The sequence below is a fragment of the Ylistrum balloti genome, unplaced genomic scaffold (assembly GCF_031769215.1).
Source record: "Ylistrum balloti isolate Yb309-2 unplaced genomic scaffold, AGI_CSIRO_Ybal_v1 Utg370078, whole genome shotgun sequence".
In the NCBI taxonomy this organism is placed as follows: Eukaryota; Metazoa; Mollusca; class Bivalvia; order Pectinida; family Pectinidae; genus Ylistrum; species Ylistrum balloti.
The window spans coordinates 1724487-1750253 of record NW_026782116.1 but is presented as its reverse complement, the minus strand read 5'-3'; the positions used below and the strand labels follow the sequence as shown (position 1 = coordinate 1750253).

The 25767-nt window shown below is 33.7% G+C and overlaps 1 protein-coding gene across 5 annotated transcripts in view; it reads left to right on the top strand.

Annotated features, from left to right (window-relative positions):
- Nucleotides 1-25767, top strand: part of LOC132549800 (pre-B-cell leukemia transcription factor 1-like) — a 53759-nt gene that overhangs the window by 8308 nt on the left and 19684 nt on the right. For 3 of the 5 annotated variants that reach the window (XM_060213767.1, XM_060213766.1, XM_060213770.1), the window contains exons 4-7: nt 1726-1818; nt 5137-5327; nt 5604-5739; nt 21179-21305. In XM_060213767.1, the coding sequence (XP_060069750.1) occupies nt 1726-1818; nt 5137-5327; nt 5604-5739; nt 21179-21305 (547 nt within the window). The remainder of the gene's footprint in view (nt 1-1725; nt 1819-5136; nt 5328-5603; nt 5740-21178; nt 21306-25767) is intronic. The other 2 variants (XM_060213769.1, XM_060213768.1) reach the window with 1 other exon arrangement.

Sequence of the window (25767 nt, the reverse complement as noted above, 5' to 3'; positions counted from 1 at the left end):
AAACATCTGGAAATATATCCGTCTAAATCTGCATGAACAGACCATTTTGCTACCCGATTCTTTTGTTTAAAAATAATTCTAATTTCTTTATAGATCCCATATTTTGTTTCTAGATTCGTGTGCTTGTTATCATGAAGCATGCATACAACTTTAGATTAGTCTCTAAACCGTTTCGTTAGAACCCACTGATTGATGTATATATTAACCCATATCTGTTCATTGACCCATGAAAGGTTTGCAAGTTACATCTGTTTGTGGAAGGACTAAGTGTTAAATACTATAAAACGTTTCCAAAAAATAATATCTTTTTTTAGATTTAACTTAAATACAGGGTATGTTGAAATATGTGAAGTATTGAAGGAGTTGGAACAAGTGTTGGAGCAAACTGACATAGAATTCCACAGGAAAGAAAAAAAATCCAAGCATATTTAGGGATTAAACCAACAAATACAGATTTCTGATCAATAATTTTAAGGTTATCTGGAATTCAGTTCCCGGCTTCGTCCCCAGGGGTTCCTGCCAACATTCTCCATACGCTTATATTATCTTCAGATTCACTGGCCCCGACTCAATGCAAAAAAGTAGCTTTTTAGAGATTGGTCTGCAACTACTTTGTTGCTGGTACCATAATGCTGGATTGTTATGCCTATCTAAAACCCTGGAGTTTTACTGCTTAGGTAATTCACATTTAGTGTCAAGGAAAAAAAATTAAATAAATTGTCATAGGGGCTTAGGCAATTGTGAATCTAATCTCTTTTTCTTCCATTTCTAAATTGGAAACAACTGGTAGGTTTTTTTAGTGATTTCAGAAGTTTAAGTACGTGCTGTTAATTGCAAACACTTTCTCCAAGTAACCAATGCTCACAAAAATTCTAATTGGTTTTTAAAGATAATGTAGATTTTTTGTGCCAATTGCTACGTAAGTAAACTTCAGAATGTATGTAATGCTAATTCAATATTGTAGTGTCTAATAGAGTAAGAAGAAACATTAAACCTGTCTAAGTGAAGTAATGAAAATTTGAATTATAACCAAACAAATATTAATGATGTAATTAAGTTGACTGTTATTATGTATTGCTACATAGTGTAAAAGTTGAAGAACACAAATAATTAATCAGGATATTCTATAACTTGGGAAGGTGTGAAATAAAACTTGAAGTAATTCATCCGTTTCCTAGTAGTTATAATTTGGAACATTCCACCTGGTGTTATGTATTTGTTGTCTATTGTCCTTTTATCATTTTCAGCCTTCTTTCCCTATTATTATTATGATTATGTTATATATTTTATAGCTGTAATCATTCATCGGACAGATAAAATATACTGACCCACCTCATCTTCTACAACCCAGGGCTTATCAAACAAAGCGATCTTCTACATCAGAAAACTCACAGAAAGTGACAGAAATTGACCATGATTAAAAAGTAGCAAGTCTGTTGACACTGAAAATCAAAATTCATTTAAAGAAAAAAAATACTTGTGATGCCCGTTAAATCAGTGACTGTAGATGAGGTGTGTCTGTCTTACTGCTCGTGTACGTAACTCCCGACCAGACGGACATTAGTCATGCATGAGTTGTCCACCTTGATTGACGACTTGGTCATTGTCTGGAGACTATATACTCCAACAGTCTGATGTATCCTCAGCCTTCCAGTGCCCTTCTTGGCACTTTGATGTTTACCACCTTAATTTGAACATGCCACCTTGCTTATTGTATAATTATAGAGCGATGGGTCAGAAATCAAAAACTCAGACTACGAGGCAAAACTCGCCCAGATTCGCCAGGTCTACCAAACCGAGTACGGAAAATATGAACAGGTTAGCGTCATTATGTCTTCTGGCAAAACTGTAATACATTAATACCACTACTCCACACTGTGACTGACTCCAGTTTATTTATTTTTTTTTTGCCATGTTCTGTGTGTCTTTTCTTCCTTTACCTGTGTTGTCACATCTCACCTTCATAGTTTGGGTCCCGGTCACTTATTCATAATCATCCTTTCCATTTACTTATTTCGTTTTTATTTTCACTTTTCACTTTTTCCAATAAAATTAACAAATTGGGTGTTTCTGAAGGAAACAGTTTGAATGTGCGTATTGTATAACCATTTACTTATATACTAACAGTAGACTAGTTAGTGACTAAATCTTCTAGCAGTAACACAAGTCTCGACAAATTCATCAACATGTCTTTGAACAAAAGTTGATTGGAATTCTTATTGATTGGAATTCTTATTAAGTTTTATAGAAATGTTTGAAAATTTACCAGTGCTGGAAATTATTCACAAATTACAGTGAATGAAGTATATTTGGTTGTATAAGAAATGATTCAATGTTATGTACATGGTATATGTTGGGGAGAATATTGATTTAAGTTCTAAGACATGTATATGATTTTGTAGATGATGTTTGTATGTGTTGAGAGAACCAATTTTCATCATTAACAAGGGCAACTGGTTTAGGGAAGAGGAGTTTGATTCGCATGTGTAATCACAACAGTTTAGATTGGCCAGCTTGATAAAATGAAGGTGTCCAATTGGTTAGTTAGTGGTAGCTTAAGTAGACAAATTTGTGGGTGTGTAGATTTTTTCCCCTCAATTTTTGGATAAAGGTGTCTGTATGGGTTTTTATTAATTTTTTCTTTTTTTTTTGTGCCTATTCAAAGTATTTTGATCGTTAAAAACTTGTATTTATTACTTTAAACATATGTTATGTTAAATATTTATTGTAAATAGTACCGTAATTGATCTATAGAAGTAGAGAAAAAAAAGTGTAATGTTAATGACCACACAATTATTCATTGGTAAATTTTTAATTTTCACATTTGTATCCAATTTTCTACTTGTCAGTAATAGAATGTATCTGAAATGTGATCAATATTATCAACTTGTTCATTATATTTGTGAATTCAGCAGATCCAGGGATTGATTAATTTCATGTTGATACTTGTAATGCAAATATGTATTTGTTGATGTGCTTTAATTACTTATAATATGGTATATAGTTGTGGTAGCCATCAATGTCTAAAAGTAGGCGTGTTAGTAAGAGATCATGTGTGCTACTTCTACTTGTTTAGAGAATTATGAAGTAAAGTAAGGATTCTGTGATCAATATTTAATGCATGGAGTTTAAGATTCTCGCGTTTCTCAGTTCTGGCAATGAAATCAATATAAAACTTATCTTGAGGCCAAGCTGATAACCCAGCTGAATTGGCTAGTGGTAGACAGCCGGGATCTACACCCAATTCAAGGAATTCTGGAGAAAATGTTAACATAACTGTGCAAGATTTAACAAGAATTTTGAATTGTTGAAGAAGAACGATTTGGGATTTTCTTCATGTAGCATTGAAATCAGGCACAACACATCATGACAGTTGATTTTAGAAAGTATAATTGAGATTTTTGAATTGAAATTTTTGAAGCATTTGTAGATTTTTGAGATTTGACTTCCAACATCTACAGAAAGAAATATATGCTGATGTACATATTTAAGATATAAAAGTTTTTTTAATGAGTTATATTTGCCTTTTTATATGCAGAGATTAAATAGAGGAGGTTCTATTGAGGTCAAATAGAAGAGGTACAGGGTTCAGAGTATCATAAGGGTCAAATAGGAAAGGAAAGGGGTCAGAGTTTCATGGGGTCAGATAGAAGAGGTACAGGGGTCAGAGTTTTATAGGTGTCAAATAGAAGAGGTACAGGGGTCAGAGTTTCATAGGGGTCAAATAGAAAAGGAAAGGGGTCAGAGATTTATAGGGGTCAAATAGAAGAGGTTCTAGTAGGGTCAGTGAGAGAAGTTGTATAAGGATCTGATGGAAGTGGTTATGCAGGGTTAAGAAGGAAGAGATTAAGGTCAGATAGAATATGTTGTTCAAAGGTGAGAAAGATGAGGTTGATAGGAGTCCGATAGAAGAGGGTGATCGGGGTCAGAAAGAAGAGTTTGATAGGGGTCAGAAAGAAGAGGTTGATAGAGATCAGATAGAAGAGGTTGATAGGGGTCAGAAAGAAGAGGTTGTACAGGGGTCAGAGAGAAGAGGTTAATAGGGTCAGATAGAGGAGGTTGTACAGTGGTCAGAAAGAAGAGGTTGTACAGGGATCAGTTAGAAGAGGTACAGTGGTTACAAAGAAGAGGATGTACAGGGGTCAGATGGAAAAGAATGTACAGGGGTCATCATAGAGGTTGAATAGGGGTCAGATAGAAGAGGTAGACAGGGGCAGATAATTAGTGATTGGATAGGAGAGATTGACAGAGGTCACTTATAAGAGATTATACTTGGGTCAGATAGAAGAGGTACAGGGATCCGATAGAAAAGGTTATACAGGGACCAGATAGAAGATGTCATATAGAAGGGTTTGTACAGGGGTCAGATAGAAAAGGTTATGCAGGGACCAGATAGAAGATGTCATATAGAAGGGTTTGTACAGGGGTCAGATAGAAAAGGTTATACAGGGAAAAGATAGAAGATGTCATATAGAAGGGTTTGTACAGGGGTCAGATAGAAAAGGTTATACAGGGACAAGATAGAAGATGTCATATATAAGGGGCTGTACAGGGATCAGATGAAATAGGTTGTGTGATTGCTATAGGTAAAAAGTATACACATTTACAGAGCCTTAAGTTTATGTTGAGAATAACGTGATGGTGTAGACTTTTAGATAGTCTTTCGGGTTTAGAAAAGGGACGATTTCCCACAACATTCATTATAAAACTGCATGAATCCAAAACGAATTCCCTTAATACATGTGAATGTTATGTTACTAGAGATTCAAAAACTAGTGTCAACTATTTTCAAGATATATTTCTGAAATTTTGAAATAGAATGTGTATTTAGAAATTCAACGAAACTTGCAAGGATTCCAACATATAATTTATGCCTGCTTCAACTGCATGTTTATCAAACTAGGACTATTGAATAGGATCATTCCGATAGCAAAATTATGCAATTTAATTTTCTTTTCTTGAATATGATCATGATAACAACATATCTTCTTTCCAAATGACCAGATAGAACGTTGTCCAATGAACACTAAAGGACTGGTGTGCTGGTTTTGCATTGCGAGAGTCAGCATCCTGTTGTTGTTGTTGGATGACGTTGTGGTAATGGGGAATCCCCAATTTCTTCTTTGATACTTTCAGGCGTGTAATGAGTTTACAACACATGTTGTCAACCTCCTTAGAGAACAGAGTCGCACACGCCCAATTGCACCCAAAGAAATTGAGCGTATGGTTGGCATCATTCGTAAAAAGTTTGCTGCCATTGAGATGCAGCTGAAACAGAGCACATGTGAAGCTGTCATGATCCTTAGATCGAGGTTCCTGGATGCAAGGTAAAGTTTCATCAATAAACAGATTTTGTTGTGTGGGTTCACATTAAAGTGGGGATGGTTATGAGGGCGGGTCAGGAACAGTAGAGAATTTTTAGTAAAATCCTTGTGAAGAAAATTATGATTTATATTGCCATGAAAACAAATCCTGCATTTACAGTATTATGTAGCTACAATGCTTGTAGAAACACAACTTTGAAAAAAAATATTTTGAAACTGAAAACCTGATTTATTAATTGTGTTTCTTGCTTTAAAAATAATAAATTACTTCAATTTTAGGAGGAAAAGAAGAAACTTCAGTAAACAAGCTACAGAGGTGCTAAACGAGTACTTCTACTCACACCTAAGTAACCCATACCCCAGTGAGGAGGCGAAGGAGGAACTAGCACGCAAATGTGGCATAACCGTATCACAGGTAGGATACAGGGCTAAAACCCATCTTCTTGTCTTACATAAGATACATCTTCAACACTGCTGTAATCCATTAAGTCATGTTCAACACTGTTGAATAAATAACAAATAACCTCAACACTGCTGTAAACTATTACAGCCATTCTCAACACTGCTGTAACCTTTAACAGTCATCTTCAACACTGCTGTAATCTTTTACAGTCATTTTCAACACTGGTAATTTATGACTCATCCTCAACACAGCTAAAATCTGTAATGGTCAGTCTCAACACTGCTGTAACCTTTAACAGTCATCTTCAATACTGCTGTAATAAATAACAATCTACCTCAACACTGCTGTAATCTATTACAGTCATTCTCAATATGATATTTGAAATTTTGCATACAAATGGAAATATACTAAATATTTTACGAAAATGTAGATTAATTCCAAAAAACATTTTTTAGTAAATAGATTAGCATAACTTTACACATGCCTAAAACTTTCTTGGCAAGGTAGTTAGATATGCATCAGTGTTTTATGGTGTGATGTTGTAACAGATTTTTTGATGAAGAAAAACATGAACATCATATACATGGAGCTTGAAGGGCATGTGGTAATTTAAGAACAAACATGTGTAAATTTTACAGATAATACTGCTTATTTCAGAAAAGCTTTGTAGCTTTTAATATAAAATTGACTGCGGTTTTCTAGAAAGGTGAGCTTAATGAATAATCTTGTGTTATATAACTGAAAGTCTGTGTAACAAAGGGTTAATAACACACGAAAATCTCCCCAACCATGTCGGCAGTGTTGTGTAGAAACCAGGTCAGAGGTCAAATTTAGGATCTTGTCAGATTGTAAAACTCTGAAAGTGCTGAGGGTTTATGATGTGTGCGTGATAATCTGTCAGGTAACCACTTTTTTCCCCCTGATGCAGACAAAAATATCACTCAGTGGGATTCATACGAATACAAAATCCAGATTAGAGCGAGATCCACAGACTAGAAAGAACATTGGCAGTAATCAATTTTTAACTTTCCAGCTTTTTTAATTGTCTTAGTTAATTGAGCACTTGCTTTATATGGCTAAGTAAAATAATTAGAGATTTGATAATTTTTAATACCAAATGTCAATAGCTACCCTTTTGCAACTTATGAACATGTATTATCACTCATATATATGAAATGACATATTTATAATTTACCTGCAGTCAATTTATTCTATGTGATGTGCTGAGAAAGTACTTGGTTTCATAAGTATCATTTCCCATTGTGAGTGGACGTTGCATAGGTATATAATTAATTTCCCGAGCTGTTCATGTGGGTACTTACATCAAGTGATATTCATGATGAAGTAGAGTGTGTAAGTGGTAAAAACTTGACATAAGTTATGTAGATTGTACAATGTCCTCTGGTATATTGACGGCTATACAGCGTCCTGTGTATCTGACCTGTTGTTTAGTCTACAGTTGTTTAGTCTGTGGGTGTATGCACTCTTTAGCTATGATAGGATCCCGTGGAGTGGCAGTTGTATAGATAACAGAGATATATGATCCTTGCCTTCAGTGCTCTGATAACAATACCACTCGGTGCTGGCTTATCCACACAGACCCTATAACCTAGCTCCCAGTGAAATATGTCCCTTAAAAAAGTTAAATATCTTAAAACATTCAAGTTGGATGAGATTGTAATATACTATCTGTGGTTCAGAGTAGTCCTAGTTGCCATCAGCAGTAGCAAAGCTGGTGCAGAAATTGTTTTGTAAATCTCTGAATTATTCAAATTTTAGAGAATTTGTAACCAAACTATTATATAATAATTTTTGTTGGCAATGACAGCAAGGTCTCTATTATCACAATTTATTAAAACTGTTGATCGACTGGCCACTTTTTATGACTTGGTGAAACTAGAGTGTTTATACATCACAAGTTTCTTTGTCCAGATATCAAATTTAGTTATCACAGTCATATCTTATAAAGATGCATTGAACATACTCTCTTACACTCAAACAAGCAAACTAACTGGGTGATATTGATGAACCCATCATAAAACTTCTATACACTGTCACAATAGCTGTTCTACATATAACAATACTTGCCTTAATAAACACTGTATTTCAAATAATCTAAGCTAAATACAGCTTCCTCTTTATATCAATTTGTTGCAACTGTAATCATCATTATATGTATATGTGTATACTCGATTCAAATGTTGTCTATACATGTATACATGTAAGATTCATATAGTGTTGTACATGTATATACCAGTCACAATGTTGTACAGAGTTGTACATGTATATACCAGTCACAATGATGTACAGAGTTGTACATGTATATACCAGTCACAATGATGTACAGAGTTGTACATGTATATACCAGTCACAATGTTGTACATGTATATACCAGTCACAATGATGTACAAAGTTGTACATGTATATACCAGTCACAATGTTGTACATGTATATACCAGTCACAATGTTGTACATGTATATACCAGTCACAATGATGTACAGAATTGTACATGTATATACCAGTCACAATGATGTACAAAGTTGTACATGTATATACCAGTCATAATGTTGTACATGTATATACCAGTCACAATGTTGTACATGTATATACCAGTCATAATGTTGTACATGTATATACCAGTCACAATGTTGTATATGTATATACCAGTCACAATGTTGTATATGTATATACCAGTCACAATGTTGTACATGTATATACCAGTCACAATGTTGTACATGTATATACCAGTCACAATGTTGTACATGTATATACCACAGTCACAATGTTGTACATGTATATACCAGTCACAATGTTGTACATGTATATACCAGTCACAATGTTGTACATGTATATACCAGTCACAATGTTGTACATGTATATACCAGTCACAATGTTGTACATGTATATACCAGTCACAATGTTGTACATGTATATACCAGTCACAATGTTGTACATGTATATACCAGTCACAATGTTGTACATGTATATACCAGTCACAATGTTGTACATGTATATACCACAGTCACAATGTTGTACATGTATATACCACAGTCACAATGTTGTACATGTATATACCACAGTCACAATGTTGTACATGTATATACCAGTCACAATGTTGTACATGTATATACCAGTCACAATGTTGTACATGTATATACCAGTCACAATGTTGTACATGTATATACCAGTCACAATGTTGTACATGTATATACCAGTCACAATGGTGTACAGAGTTGTACATGTATATACCAGTCACAATGTTGTACACGTATATACCAGTCACAATGTTGTACATGTATATACCAGTCACAATGTTGTACATGTATATACCACAGTCACAATGTTGTACATGTATATACCACAGTCACAATGTTGTACATGTATATACCAGTCACAATGTTGTACATGTATATACCAGTCACAATGTTGTACATGTATATACCACAGTCACAATGTTGTACATGTATATACCAGTCACAATGTTGTACATGTATATACCAGTCACAATGTTGTACATGTATATACCAGTCACAATGTTGTACATGTATATACCAGTCACAATGATGTACAGAGTTGTACATGTATATACCAGTCACAATGATGTACAGAGTTGTACATGTATATACCAGTCACAATGTTGTACACGTATATACCAGTCACAATGTTGTACATGTATATACCACAGTCACAATGTTGTACATGTATATACCACAGTCACAATGTTGTACACGTATATACCAGTCACAATGTTGTACACGTATATACCAGTCACAATGTTGTACATGTATATACCACAGTCACAATGTTGTACATGTATATACCAGTCACAATGTTGTACATGTATATACCAGTCACAATGTTGTACATGTATATACCAGTCACAATGTTGTACATGTATATACCAGTCACAATGTTGTACACGTATATACCAGTCACAATGTTGTACATGTATATACCAGTCACAATGTTGTACATGTATATACCAGTCACAATGTTGTACATGTATATACCAGTCACAATGTTGTACAGAGTTGTACATGTATATTCCAGTCACAATGTTGTACACGTATATACCAGTCACAATGTTGTACACGTATATACCAGTCACAATGTTGTACATGTATATACCAGTCACAATGTTGTACATGTATATACCAGTCACAATGTTGTACATGTATATACCAGTCACAATGTTGTACATGTATATACCAGTCACAATGTTGTACATGTATATACCAGTCACAATGATGTACAAAGTTGTACATGTATATACCAGTCACAATGTTGTACATGTATATACCAGTCACAATGTTGTACATGTATATACCAGTCACAATGTTGTACATGTATATACCAGTCACAATGTTGTACATGTATATACCAGTCACAATGTTGTACATGTATATACCAGTCACAATGTTGTACATGTATATACCAGTCACAATGTTGTACATGTATATACCACAGTCACAATGTTGTACATGTATATACCAGTCACAATGTTGTACATGTATATACCAGTCACAATGTTGTACATGTATATACCAGTCACAATGTTGTACATGTATATACCAGTCACAATGTTGTACATGTATATACCAGTCACAATGTTGTACATGTATATACCAGTCACAATGTTGTACATGTATATACCAGTCACAATGTTGTACATGTATATACCAGTCACAATGTTGTACATGTATATACCAGTCATAATGTTGTACATGTATATACCAGTCACAATGTTGTACATGTATATACCAGTCATAATGTTGTACATGTATATACCAGTCACAATGTTGTACATATATATACCAGTCACAATGTTGTACATGTATATACCACAGTCACAATGTTGTACATGTATATACCAGTCACAATGTTGTACATGTATATACCAGTCACAATGTTGTACATGTATATACCAGTCACAATGTTGTACATGTATATACCACAGTCACAATGTTGTACATGTATATACCAGTCACAATGTTGTACATGTATATACCACAGTCACAATGTTGTACATGTATATACCAGTCACAATGTTGTACATGTATACAACATATACAATGCTGTATAGTGTATATATATCAGATATAATGTTGTTCATGTGTATACCTTATTCACAATGCTTTACATTTATATATACTTGTCACAACTGTGTAATTTGTCTGAAATAGAGAGGGTAATGGGTTACTTTGGTTCATAATGTTATTCACACTCCCATGATTGTTCTGTCCCCCTTTTTTTAAATTTGTTTTTAACTTGTTGAAATTAAATTTGTATAGATGAATATTGCAGTTGCCATCCATCCTCTTTCTCTGCTGTATTTACACTCCCTCCCCACCCCCACAGTATTTACCTTTGCTTTATGGAAAAAGAACCTGATTTACAAGAAATGCTACTACCAACACAATCCCATGAGTAATCAGCTGTATTGATTTAAGGTACAACAAAATTCAGGATGTAGACAAGAAAGAACTCAGTTTATGAAAAATGTTGATTGGTTTTCTGTTGGCTCTATACTTGGGCTGACTACATGTGGAAGGGGAGGAGGGGTGTAATGTTACTGCTCCCTCCACCAGTTGTCTGGACATACTTGATGTATGTGTCACTCCTGCTGGAGCCCAGTACACAAGCTTACACCTGTGCCACCCCTTTTGGTTGTACCAGTCTCTTCTCTCTTTAGTGGTTATTTATGGAGGAAATTGCTCTTCTAGAATCTTTTCACCTTAGTCTTTTTTTTTTCTAAAGTTGGATTTTTTTCATGTGCGTCATACATTTGCTTATCTTTTTTATGTGATTTAAGTGACAGGTGAGCTACAGAACATTTTTTAATTCTCCCCCTATCCACTTCAACAATTGCAGGTATTGATTTTGTTCAAACTTACTGTGCAACACTTGAAACCAGGATTACAACACCAGATAAGATAGCTTGTACAATTCTGATCATGGTCAGAAGTGTACCATATTTTACAGTTATTATATGTTACCTGTTACTGGGTTTGACATATTTTGTTAAAGCTTACCCAGCAAATGTTGTATACATAATTTGTTACATTAAGAAAAGACAAAGGCTGCCAATTCTGTATTGCATAGGATCATTGGCCAGGCTTTATACCAGGCTGGTATTGAGTTTAGGGAAGTTGGTCTATATAAACCTTTATATTATCACAGTTTGTACTAGGGCGGAATTAATATTTCATGCATGGTAAAATTGAGTTTTTATCTTGAATACACTCATGTGATTCCAAATGTATGGTGACACGCATTTTACACATGAGCAATTATCGTAAAGAGGTCTGGCGGAACCATCAAAAGGCCATAAACTTATCATTGCATGGCTCATTAGACACGAAATGAGACAAAAAGTATTGGTTTTCAAGTGTTGTCCTCAGGCTAGCATAGGTTAATGGCCCTCCTTATCCTCACAGGCCTGATTTGTGTAACCCTCCCTGTAACATTGGCAAGGGTCATCTCACAACCAATCGCTACACTATTCCTCTCAATCTATTAGGAAGACATTAGTGTCAGGATTTCAAATGTGTTTGAATTTAAAGGTCTGACTTTGGTGATTGCTAGTTAATGATTTCACTAATGTAAATATAAACTATTGTCAACTGTTACAGATTAATTTTCACTTTAGAGTTAGAAATGAGAAAGCTGTTAGAGGTTTAAATCTAATTTTGGAGGGGAAAAAAATCTTGTAACAAGTTTTTTGATTTTGACATATTTTGATGTTTATTTGTTATAAAGAATTTGTTGCTTCTGTGAATTAAATTTCTGTTTATAAGCTTCTTTCAAAACTCAAAGCATTACAGAAGAGTCTAGAAGCCTTTGAATTGGTTGCAAATACAATAAAAATTCAGAAAAATGTTAAAAAGATGTACACCGTTTAAATAAATACATTATTTCCGATGTTTTTAATGTTAAAAAAAGGTACACAGAGAGCATTGGTGAGATGGTTGATACTTTTTTGTCATTAATGAGTTGTGGCTGTTTATATGTGAAGTTGAAGAAAGCCATGAATGTCGCAGTTCAGCTTATTTCAATGACCCATATCCTTTAGACTTCAAAGCCTAAGATATCTAGTAGTTGTGTTGTATTCTATGTAAAGATTTAATGTTGGGTTGATTGTAATCAGCCTTGTCATTTAGTATACTGGAAATTTTCTTTCTGCCAAATTGCAATGCAATCGCTGCAACAAAACCTGCTTTCCATCACCTGCTGTTTGGCGAGTAGACCTGCTTTACCGATTCGTGTATATTGGCATATTTAGATGATAGTCTAGAAAAAAGAGAGGGCTACAACTCTTCAACTGATATTACATTTAGATTTAGTCATGTATTCAAGTAATGACTCAGAGTGCAGCTGAAAATTTATATTTTCAGCAAATATGCAAAACTTGTTACAGGTTGTGATATTAATTGTGTTTTGTAGCTGATCCACACAGGAAATCTTTCCTTAGTCAAATGTCTCAGTCTCTTTCGGTGAAACCGTTTGTGTATGTCACTGAAGCTCTTTGGTGCAAAACTATACATGTAAAGTTAAAGTTTGTTTTGTGTAAAACTATATAAATATCATGTTTTTTTTATGTAAACAAGTCTGATATTTTGTGTTAAACTGTATAAGGTAAACAATTTCATATTAAAAGTTAGCCCAACCATATTATGTGATGCAGAAGAAATGAGCTAAAATCATCATTTTTATAGATCTTGCATTTATCCCCTTTCAGCCGAAATCTTGAAACATGAAATCTATATTCAGTTGAAATATGTTATCATGAATTTATACAATATATTTTAGATTTGTATATGTTTTGTTAGACTATTCAATGACATTTTGTATAGATTAACTTGATAACAATAGACAGTTTCACGGGGTCAGAACTGGTGTTTAATCAGACTAGAATTGTAGCCATTTGTCAGAATGGGTGGACCAGTATAGAGGTTAGGTGGATACCACTGTGCAGTGTAAAAACCCCTGGGGTGTTGTAAATTAATGCTGACTGGGAATTGACATAGCCTTTGTAGGAAGCATACCATCGCATTATGCCTTAATGACTGTTTGAACTTTTATACAAAATGGAGATGACCTATGAAATGGCCATCAGGACACTGACCATTTGGTAGAACAAAATGTATTCCAAAAGGAAATAACTAGTTACAAGCAGTGTATTGTAAATTTCTGAGGAAGGCCTGTGTTTTGGTAGCAACAGGCCTGTTCTTTTGATGCTAATGACATGGTGGACAATTTAAATGTGTTAGGAATGTGTGAAGTGATACTTATTGTCTCTCAAGTTCATTTCTCTGTTAAACTGTGCGAAATTTTGAGTCAAATTCACAATAAATTTGTACAATGTACATTTGGGTCAGTGATAGACACTGTGGGTAGTAGTTTGGGACTGACATGTGTTAGGACAGGGCAGCAGGTTGTACAACTCAAGGGAAGGATGTTATCAGTAAAACCTGATCCCCTACCATTATCTAGTATATCCTCCCCCTCTGACAACTTATCAGGAAAAACGCAGATGAAGTAGTGGACAGGGCGAGGGGGTCAGGCATTGATTGATAAGTGTTATGGCATATTGACAGAGGAAAATATGAAGGGAGATGAAAGAAAGAGGAAGTAACACATGTTGATTGTAAATAAAGGAATAACAGATACCAAAAAGAGATCTGGATATAAAGTCCATGGGTAAAAATATGAAGGGGGTAATAAAGCAGAGGTGGGGGTGGGGGTAACGGGGTTCAATTGGAGAGAAGGGTGAGCTGTTCAGACTGATGAAGTTAGATGGTAACAAAATAGCAGAAAGAGAAACGCCTTCAGTCCAGAGTAACACCCCTTCACCCTTGTTTCTGAACGTGTGGGAGGGGCTATGGAAGAGGGAAAAATGAACCTTGACTATCCATAGACACCCTTCCCAACCTATAATATGATTAAAGATGGAAAGGGGGAAAAGGCCCCACTGTCCCTAAACTTCAGCAGTTAGTTGATCATTGCCTTCCTTCACTACTAGTGAACAAGTACTAGTATGGGAGAGGGAACACATCCCATCTCCTTTCCAAACATAAATATATTTGACGGAGGAGGGAAAGAATCCCAAATATTTCTGCCGTGCTTTACCACTTAGTATGGTGGAGGGAGCCAATTTATCTCCATCTTATTTCTCAAAATTAAATATAGGAGGAGGAAGAAGGAAGGAAAACCCCCTATTTATCTCTGCCTTCCTTCACCACAATAAGTATGGGAAAGGGAGGAGGGAAAATGCACCTGATGACCACACCTTCAACCCCCAAATTAGTAATGAGAAAGTGAGGAATTATAGGGAAAAGTTAACAATTATACAGTTACAGATGCACAGTGAACTACACCTGGTGTTTACTCAATTACTTGGTAGGTCCAGTGTAATTGTTTACTTACAGGTAAACAGGATACATTTTTCTGTGTATTAACATACTGGCCCTACATTTCTTGTCTCCTGACCTGACCAAAAATAACACAGTATTGTCATGTTCATTTGTGTGATCTTCTGTTCACAGTTATGGTTATTGGAATTGTTTTGTCTAGGTTATGAAAGATTTTAAACCTATTTTAAGAAATTCATGATAAAATGCTCTGTGACAGTGAACAAAATAATAATGAAATATGAAGTAGCTGTTCAGATTTTATGTGTGTAGGTTTTGTATAAAGATGGATAGTTGTTGGGAAACATAGTTATCAGTCATTGTTGATGACGTGTATAACCAACTCAACAAGCCATGCAAAAAAAATACGACTTTTATAGTTTTGAAAAAATTGTTACAATTCCCGCATTTAAATGTTTGTTTATATGCTTTATGAATAATTCATCAAGGCAATGGGGCAGAACAGGCTGCTTCAGGGCATAACAAAATATCCATGTTTTGTCACATGTGTACAAAGAACTGGCCCAGTGGGATTTTTTCTGATTCTTGAATATTTTAATACAAGTTCTGTTATTCAATTTCCAACACATTATCGCTGGTGATTATCTCTATTAATACTGGCTTTGTTGGAAAGAATCGGGGTCGAAGAGGAGGAGAGAGATTAAGATAATGACGGGGAGGTGTAAGGTTTCTGTACAATGCCCACCAACTGAAATGTACAATTATTTACGCTTTCACAACGCTTTCTCCCAGTATCAAATTACGCTCAATGGAAAAAAGTTGTATGCTGATAAGGCAAATTAAAAACGATTATACCCAGACTCTTTAGAAAATTGAATGAGATAGGACACAATAGGGGCTGTGTGGTGATAGGAGAAGGGAAAAACGTCAATTCACTGTCGCACAATGGTGCAGAGGTGCCAAGAAATATACCGTGAAAAAAGATAGCATTCAGAGATAAGACACACACTTTTATTTCCAGGAGAGTGATCACCTTTTATAGGTCTGTGTCCTTCTCCAAAAGAAAAAAAAACTTAAATCATTTCAACCATAAGAAATTATAATCAAGGAGAACTTTAAAAATTACAGTAATTCATACAACTCGTTAATTTATAAAAAAATACTATTAAATTCATTGATAAGTATTAGTTTGTAAATCAAGGAAGATTAACCAGTTAGGAGGTTATCAAGGTACAGTTAGGGCCACCTACTATGTTAAATATGGACCAAAGAGCCAGTAGGTATAATTACAGAGGCACTAAATTAGTTGACATGTTACACACCACACAATATCATATCTATCAGAGCTAAACAAGAGTACCTGGTGCATTGAAAACAGAATTATTTGCCCTTAATTATATTCTTTTCTGAATATACCTTTCTTTTTAAATGAAATAGATAGTAACACTCTTCACCAGAAATCATTTAATATTTCCAAACTGTGTTTGAAAACCATATAGAATAATCTTAATAGAAATATCATATAAATTTAAATAATAAATAAGACATGGGAAGCAACACCCTTATGATAGTAACATGGTAGAATTGTCACAGAAATGGGTTTTTTGGCCAGGTTAGGATAAAAGGCCTATAATTAGGGGCCCAAGGGTGTGGAGAAAGATTCCTTAGGGCACATCATGTCGGCCCTGATAGTGGATTAGAACATTTGGACTGACAGGACCATCCGTCATATACTGACAGCCAGATCATGTGACTCAGGCTCGGGTTGCTGGGAAGTATTCAAAATGAGGCCCACAAAAAGGAGATTTACGTTTTATTTATTGTAACTGTAGTGAATTTGTAGCTTTCTGTCTTTATACTGATGTGACATTAAGTACAAAAAAGATTAAGTATGTCATTGTGGTGTCCCAATTTGGAAAGAGCAGGTCAGCGGCTAGGACCTTCTTTCAGGAAAAACATGCATAACCACTGTTTACTATTGAACATAAAATTTTCATGGGTGTTGATAATATATGGATGTAGAGTGATATTTAGTTGCAGCAGAGTACAAAATGACACATTTAATATGACAGTTGACTTAAAACCTATGATGTGACCTTGACCTGGCACATCATCAGATTTAAATTTTGGTGCAAAGTTTAACCTGATTCAACAAATTAGCACCTTGATGAATTTGAATTGGCAAATTACTTGTATTTGTCAAAGGAAATAACACCCACTACTATCAAAATTAAGTACATGCTTACCACAAGAAGTAAGAAAATAAGCTTACCACTGAAATTTTTAAGTTAATTGCACCTCAGCTGCTGAAAACTTCAGTTACTGAACTGAATAGTGAAAGATATAGGTTGGCTTATTTGTAGACATTGGCTTATTGCAGCAGTATTCAGTATGTAACTTAAATATGTTAACACATTGTAACTGATATTAAATATATTCCATATTAAAAAAAAATTAAAGACATTGAAATATTAAGTCTAATGATTAATTCATGAGCAGTGTGTTTTGAAGTGAAGCTATAATTGGGGTACTTCACCAGCTGCTTCTGCATACCTTAGTATTTTTATGGTAATATTTGATTCGAAAATCACATCAGTTTGCCATTGACCAACAATCATATAAATATTTCCCTTTCATAAAAATATACAAGCGTCAGAAATGCTGGTGATTCAAATAATTGACGACTGGCTAAATAATAATTTGTGAGAAAGTTATAGGCATGAGACTAATGAAACATTCAGAAATGGAATTAAAGGGGGCTTTGTATTTAACAGTTTCTTGTGAAGTGATGAGATATGGTCCAATTAGGTGGAGATATGAACTGTAAATTTTAGCTTCTTTTGCTGAAAAAAAGATGGCTTTCATGAGACATGATTTTTGGATTAAAAATTAATGAGTGTTTATGTAAAGGAATAAAAATTCTTTTTTTTTTACTGAACCACTAAAGATTAAGTTGTGTGCATTGAAATAGGGTTGTTAGGTAGATCTAGATTGGAAGTAATCTTTTGAAATGTTGTTATGGTTGGATGTAATCAATTTTAACATTATTAAGGATTGTGATCATTATTTCTGATTTGCTGGTATGATTCCTCGGAGGAGCTATATGTTATAGTAAAACCTCATGCTATGTTATTGAAGTGTATGGTTGATTAATCCAAGGCTGTGTTGTTCATGTTACTCCTTCATCTAATTCCTTCACAATCCTGCTTCATCAGAAATGTAGCCTTGAAACTGGGGCTTCAGCTTTAAAACTAAGAGAATATTGAAGTTTCATGCAGTGTATAATTGTAAATATTGTCCCACCTGAGGGCTGATACAAATGATTTCCATGTTTAATGAAATATCACCAAGTTATTCCATTCCAAAGGGAATTACAATTCCATGATGTAGTTGCTGTGAACTTTTTTGTGGATTATTTGTGAGAAATTTTGTGATACTTAAACAAATATCAATTATAGTTTCTTATACTTTCTGTATCTAGATGGTTAAGATATATTGCTAGAAAGAGAATGTTACTAAGGTGTTATTTATTAATTGGCACCAGGATCACTTACCTCATCAACATAGTGTGGAAGTACTACAGCATCAAAATTTTATGGCACACAGATTTGGAATAAAAATATGAAATATTTAGTTAAAAAGTGGCAGACTTTTTTTAATAAACTTCAATAATTTTTATTATTGGATTTCATATTTGTGGACAATACATTGCAATAAACAACTTAAAATCAGTAAACAGTTCATGTTCATTACACCCACATGTTCGAAGTATTGTGGGTATTGCCAATTGTAACACAACCATTCTGTAGAATGTTTGACTTATTTTGATAAATGAGTTTAGATCCAAAGAATTGTATTGACATCGGTGACATCACAGATGATTATATTCTGTGTTTTGTCAATTATTTGATAAATTCCTACTTGAGGTATCAGGTTGTGTCTGGTAAATTCACTACAGGAGACTGTTGAGATATCCTGGGTTCATCAGTACAGGTATTTGTAAATGGTAAATTCCCTTTGGTGAACCTCACTGCTGTTAATTGCCTTGGTCTCACATCACCTGTGTTAGTGTTTAGATCTACACAAAGTAACAGTGTTAAGGGCTTAAATTACATGGAGAAATATCACAGCAGTAAACTACAATTATTTATTCCTTTTAAATTATCAACTTTTTGCAAATAGATGTTTCATCAAAATTTTTATTTGTTTACTAATATGAAAAAAAAATCTACTATATAAATTATAACTGAGTTATTAGTATAAATTTGTTTTTAAAAATGGAAACCCTCAAACAAGGAAATATTTACTACATTTCATATGGATATATTGAAAAATGACTATTTTAAGTATACTTGTTTTTAAAAAAAATCAACTTGGCTATTTACAATAGAAAGAACACAAAAAAAATCTAGATATTGTCCCTAAAACATTTGTGATAAAAGGTGAGATATACTGGGTTTGATATGTATACAAAGTTTATCGTCTGTAGATAAATAGCCGCAGGGTCAGATTTACAGCAGAGCTGTGATGTGTAGCATCTTAAGGTGTGGGTTTAGATGTTAATTGTATTTAGGGATAAGATCATCATGACATAGGTTTTTCACTGAAGGAAAATCCTGATAAGGATTTTTTTTACTTTAAACAAAGCGGAGATATTATCAGGTGTGAGGTGTGTGTATTGTACAGCTGATCTGGTGGTGAAATTTGTATGTTAATGTATTGCACGTGTTTTCTGTCAAGAAGGCCTAATGGGTACTTATCCAGGCACAAACCATTCATTACACAGGCCAATTAACTAACAAAACTACAGCCTGCATTTCACACGAATGACTTGCATGAAAATTTAATTCCCACCAGAGTAACATAAAAAGTGTATTTTCTCCACTGAAGCCACATGGCCAACAGTGTGGATGTGTTTTTGTGTGTGTTTCGTACTTAGGTACAGTAACAGAACTCAACAGCCCTGTTGGTTCAAATAATGTGTTAGCTTAGAATTTATAATGAAAGCAAAAGAAAGGTGTTTTTAAATAATTGGCAAATGTGTTACTTATTAAATATTTCTGTATCAGTTTTGAAAGAGTGAAGTTCTGTAAGAATATCTTCTCTTTGAATTGAATGTGGTGTGAGAAAGCCTCTTGTTAGCTGTGTCATTATTTCACAGGATGATTGAGGTCTGTGTAAAGGAACGAGGTCTGTGGAAAGGAACCTAACAGCCTTGTTAATGTAGTAAACGGATCACAGTCTTGTCAAAGATGATTTATATTTCCATACTACATTGCAAAATGGATGTTTGGAGTTGTTAGTTATTACATCTCATTAAAATTTATGAACTATTATGTGCAGATGGGAAGGCGTTTATTTCTAGGTATTCATACCATTCAAGGCACTGGTATTAATAGTTTTGGTTATACACATAGCCAAGTATTTGTTGCCAAATGAGTTTGTTTGTGTATTTAAGAGGAAAGGCTGGGGATGTAATTTTAAATATCACGTTTGCCATACAATTAAAAACACATCTATGTAATTCTATTAATTAAAGATTGAAAGTGACAATTTCAATTAGTATAATGGTAGCTCTCCTGATGGTGCTGTCGGCACATTAATCTCTGTCTGGAAGTGTACACATATAGACTAATGTCTGAATACTGATTGTGATTGTGGTTGGCTCTGTGTACAAATATTTATTTTTCCAGTCAATATGTGTCATTTAAAACAGATTTTGTAATCTCTTTTCACCATTTCTGCTGAATAGGTTCAGCAATCATTAAAATACATTTAAAAGGAAATCATTCTTGTCATTACAATTAATGACATAGAATAATCGCCTTAAAATGAGTTATTACCCTGGGAAGTGATATTTACACACAAGCAGCTGAACTAAGTGACTTTTACCTAAATTCAATATTTTCACATACTCCTGGCCTACAAAATAGATGTGTTTGATATATATATATTGTTCAACAAATTTCAACAACATTTTCTTGAAATTTCTGTAATATTTTAAAATTGTTATTTGTAATTCAGAGTTTGTGAGTTTGTTTATGATTTCAATGTTTTTTTTCTTTCTATGTATTTACAGGTTTCAAATTGGTTTGGCAACAAGAGAATTCGTTACAAGAAAAACATTGGTAAAGCACAAGAGGAAGCTAACCTGTATGCTGCCAAAACAGCTGCTGCAGCTGCAGCTGTGGGTCACGATGGGCAAGGTAGTGATGGCTTGTACCAGGATTATGATGATGATGTATTGTAGGGCCAATTAATCCTATAGCACTTTGTACAAATCTTAAATGGGAGATAAATTTATTGTACAAATCTTTAAATGGGAGATAACTTAATTGTTCAAATCTTTTCAGAAGGAATAATTTTAAACAACAAATCTACCAAAAAATAATGGGTAAAAGGTATAACTTTCTGAACTTGCGAGTTATGGTGATCACTGCTCTTCATCAGGTAATAATGTAATAGATAAGGGAGATAACTGACTTCTCCCGAGATGGACTACAGCATTGTGATTTTGTTGCAAAGGGAGGAATATTTTCACTGTGCACCTCTGTAGTAAATGTCGTTGATGAATAGAAAGATACATTTAGGTTTTAGGTTAATAGATTTCATAAGATCATAAAATACTAAATAAGTTTAAAGAGGAAGAGAACTCTGGAATTTGTTTTAATCAATGATAGGTTATAAAATTTTGTATAATAGGTGGGGAGGAAAGGAATAATATGGATAAAATGCTACTTCTGTTGGATCACACATCCAATAAGTATTGCAATCAATGTTGATAAACTTGTTATGTGTCAAGTTCTGTTATATTGATGTAGTAGTTTCTTGTGCTTTGCAAGTGGTAAAAAGTCCTACGCATGTAAAATTTTGCATTTATTTCCATTGGAAAGTGTTGTGATCTGTTAGGGAAGAGAGTTAGTTCTAGTCTGATGTTACTTGTGGTCTGTGTCTGTGAGATGGGTGACGTTTTAAAGTCAAAGGTCATTTAACCATTCAGTTCAGGGTCAAAGTTGGTGTAGCTCTGATGATTCATATCACTTTATCATCTAAAGGTTGATGTTAGAGGGTAAAAATTAAACACTGACATTCAAAGATTCTGGCACCAATGAGATGATATACATGTGTATATATATATATAAGCTGCTTGACATATGTGCTTTTGTGTCATTAGTCTTTCTCATTCCTCTAAGATATGTCATAAGAAACCATCAAAGACAATTTTGGTTGTCTTCAGTATATATTCTCTGGCTCAAGCAATTTCTTGGTAAATTTAAAAGCATATTATGATTATGTTTTTGATTTTGAAAAAAAAATGGGACAAAAAGAGATGATTAAAATTCCCTTTTTAAAATTTTCAGTAAATGTTTTACATATTTTTCTGTAGTTTTGTTTACTTTTATTTTCAAATTGTAATCTTGTAACTTTCACCCAGAATTGCAGTAATGAAACCTTTTTTAAAATATTTAGATTGTTTTCAAATAAAATCAGAGCCAATTTTAAATTGTAATTTTATATCATCATGTTGAATAGATTTTACTAGGATTTAGAACAGTTTTTATTTTGCTTTTCTGCTGCTTTTGGACATCCTAATGACAGCAATATATTAACGATCTGTGTTGTTTGCTCTCAGCTTCGTTCTACATCTATATATTCTTTAAAAACTACATATAAACCATTGACTTAATTTTATGTTCATAAACATAGGAAATGTTTGCCCATGTTTCATTTTGCAAATAGTGTGTATGCATATAAAAAAAAATCTTGTATACTTTCTTCATAATGAACTTATAGTTTTCATGATATGAATTTTTATTTGTTGTGAATCGTATTCATTTTGATAATGGGTATGTTAGACTATGGAAAAAATATTTAATAGACAAATGATATGATAAACCATGTATGTATAAATGAATGGACATATTTAATATGTATATCACTTTTTTTTCTTGCCAAAAATCACATAATGTGTATTTTGAAAACTGCATTGGTGCATTGGATGTTATGTAAAAACCATTATTTTTAAATGGTCAAGTTAAATTTTGTTATAATGTCATATTTGACCAGGTAAACATACTACTGAGCTTCAAGTGGTGATTTTACTTACAGTAATGTTTTCCTCCTTTAAATGTTATTGATGAATTTATTTAAATATCAATACAATATTTGGTGCATTTTTATAAAAATACATATTTTTTGTATATATAACTTTCAGGTGTTAACCTCAATATTTTAGATATATTATGGGTTTTCACAAAATATGAAATATTTCTTATCAAGAGCATTACATTGTGTATTTAACACACATATCCTTTTATATATAAATGGAACTATAAATAAAACTTACAAGATATGAAACTAATTAAGCTTTACTTTGGCGGAAATGTTGAAGGAATATTGGATCTACCTGGTCAAATATGATATATGTTGTGTACCTCATCTATGTACCTGTAGACGTGTGAATCAGACAGCTTGTTATTTGTGTATTATTCATAGTCATATGACAACCACAAATCTTATGTATTTTTTTTTTCCTTTTGAAAACAAAAGTAATTCAGTTGTGTCATTTGTAAACGTTTGAGAAAAAAAAATGTGTTTTTTGTAATGTAACGTTTGCATGGAAAGATATACCTCATTTTAATGAAAATTTATGAAAATAAAATCTCGTGAAGATTGAAAGTCCATCTTAGTGTGATCTTTTTGTCTTATTAACACAACTTAATGACAAGCTGTCTATCAAGACGCAGTGTAACATCCTTTTACATGGTTATGTCCCCTGCATATGAAAGTACTGCCACTATTTTGTATTTTATCATCAGATATATGCAAAAGGAACCAGTTTCAATATAAGCCAATTTTAGCGTGACTAAGCTAGCGTTGATCTGATATGGACAAATATTTTGATTGGTAACTTGTAAATTTGTATTAAACATAGAAAAAGGAAACAATGTTGTTCATTGAGATATTAGATAAAGCAATTTATTAGGTATATGAGACAGAGTAATTTCAAATGTAATGAAGTAACATGTATAGACACAGGAATGGGACATTTGTTAAACAAGGAAATGTGACAATGTCATTTATTGGACTGAAATGTGAGGATGTCATTCATCAGAAAAATTCCTGGACAATGAAATGAAATATCATGCATTCGTTAGATAGAAAAAAATGAAATGATTGCATTTCTTAGATAATTGCAATGACGTGTTTGGTAGATATGAGGTGACATCATTTGTTATGCAGAAATAACAAGACATCATTTGGCAGAGACAGAAATAGACATGTCATTTGTTTGAAAAATGAGACAAAAGTAATATGCTAGAGAAAGAAGACATTGTTTGTTGGAGAAATGAGATTTCATTTGTTAGAAAATTTGGTCATACAGACTGGAAATGATATATGCCTTAGTGATAAGAGGTCTGAATTTTTCATTTGAGAAATGAAATCAGCAGTTTACAGAGATAGTTTTCTTGTTCAATGGACCAGGCAGGATAGCAAGGTTCAGCTTTGTATTCAGGGGGCATAACTGATGTTATCAAAACAAATTTTTCTTCAAGTTTGAAATATTATTTGACATTGTTATCCAATGCACCATTGCCCACTGTTTGTACAATTAATGGATTATATCTTGATTAGAGTGAGATCTCATGGCTGGTATCAAAGAATATTTCATATTAGTATGATTATCATTATTACCCAGTAAGCCTGGTAAAAAAAAGCCCCATATATATTTGTCAGTATTTAACAGAATTATCAGGAAATATTATTTCAATGTCCTGTAATTAACCCACCAATTTTGACTTCGAGTCAGGCATGCTGGGAAGTTTACTGGATAAAAAACGGTAGATGAAGGATAAAAATTAACAACATTGTGTCTTTGCTGATATCACCTGAAGATAAAAACGCAGATTGCATCCTCATAAGACAGAAATAACATTCTTATGTAATGATTTTCACATTCCTGTAAGATCAGTGATATCGTTGGCAGCAAGGTGGTTAACATGGTTATCAAGTGAGGTGTGTTATCTAGTTGTGTTTTTTGTCAGTGAGATGTATCAGTAGAGATGTATGGTAGTGTCCCCATTGTCAGTGAGATATATCAGTAGAGATGTATGGTGGTGTCCTCATTGTCAGTGAGATATATCAGTAGAGATGTATGGTGGTGTCCTCATTGTCAGTGAGATATATCAGTAGAGATGTATGGTGGTGTCCCCATTGTCAGTGAGATATATCAGTAGAGATGTATGGTCGTGTCCCCATTGTCAGTGAGATATATCAGTAGAGATGTATGGTGGTGTCCCCATTGTCAGTGAGATATATCAGTAGAGATGTATGGTGGTGTCCTCATTGTCAGTGAGATATATCAGTAGAGATGTATGGTGGTGTCCCCATTGTCAGTGAGATATATCAGTAGAGATGTATGGTATTGTCCCCATTGTCAGTGAGATATATCAGTAGAGATGTATGGTGGTGTCCCCATTGTCAGTGAGATATATCAGTAGAGATGTATGGTGGTGTCCTCATTGTCAGTGAGATATATCAGTAGAGATGTATGGTGGTGTCCTCATTGTCAGTGAGATATATCAGTAGAGATGTATGGTGGTGTCCTCATTGTCGGTGAGATATATCAGTAGAGATGTATGGTGGTGTCCTCATTGTCAGTGAGAT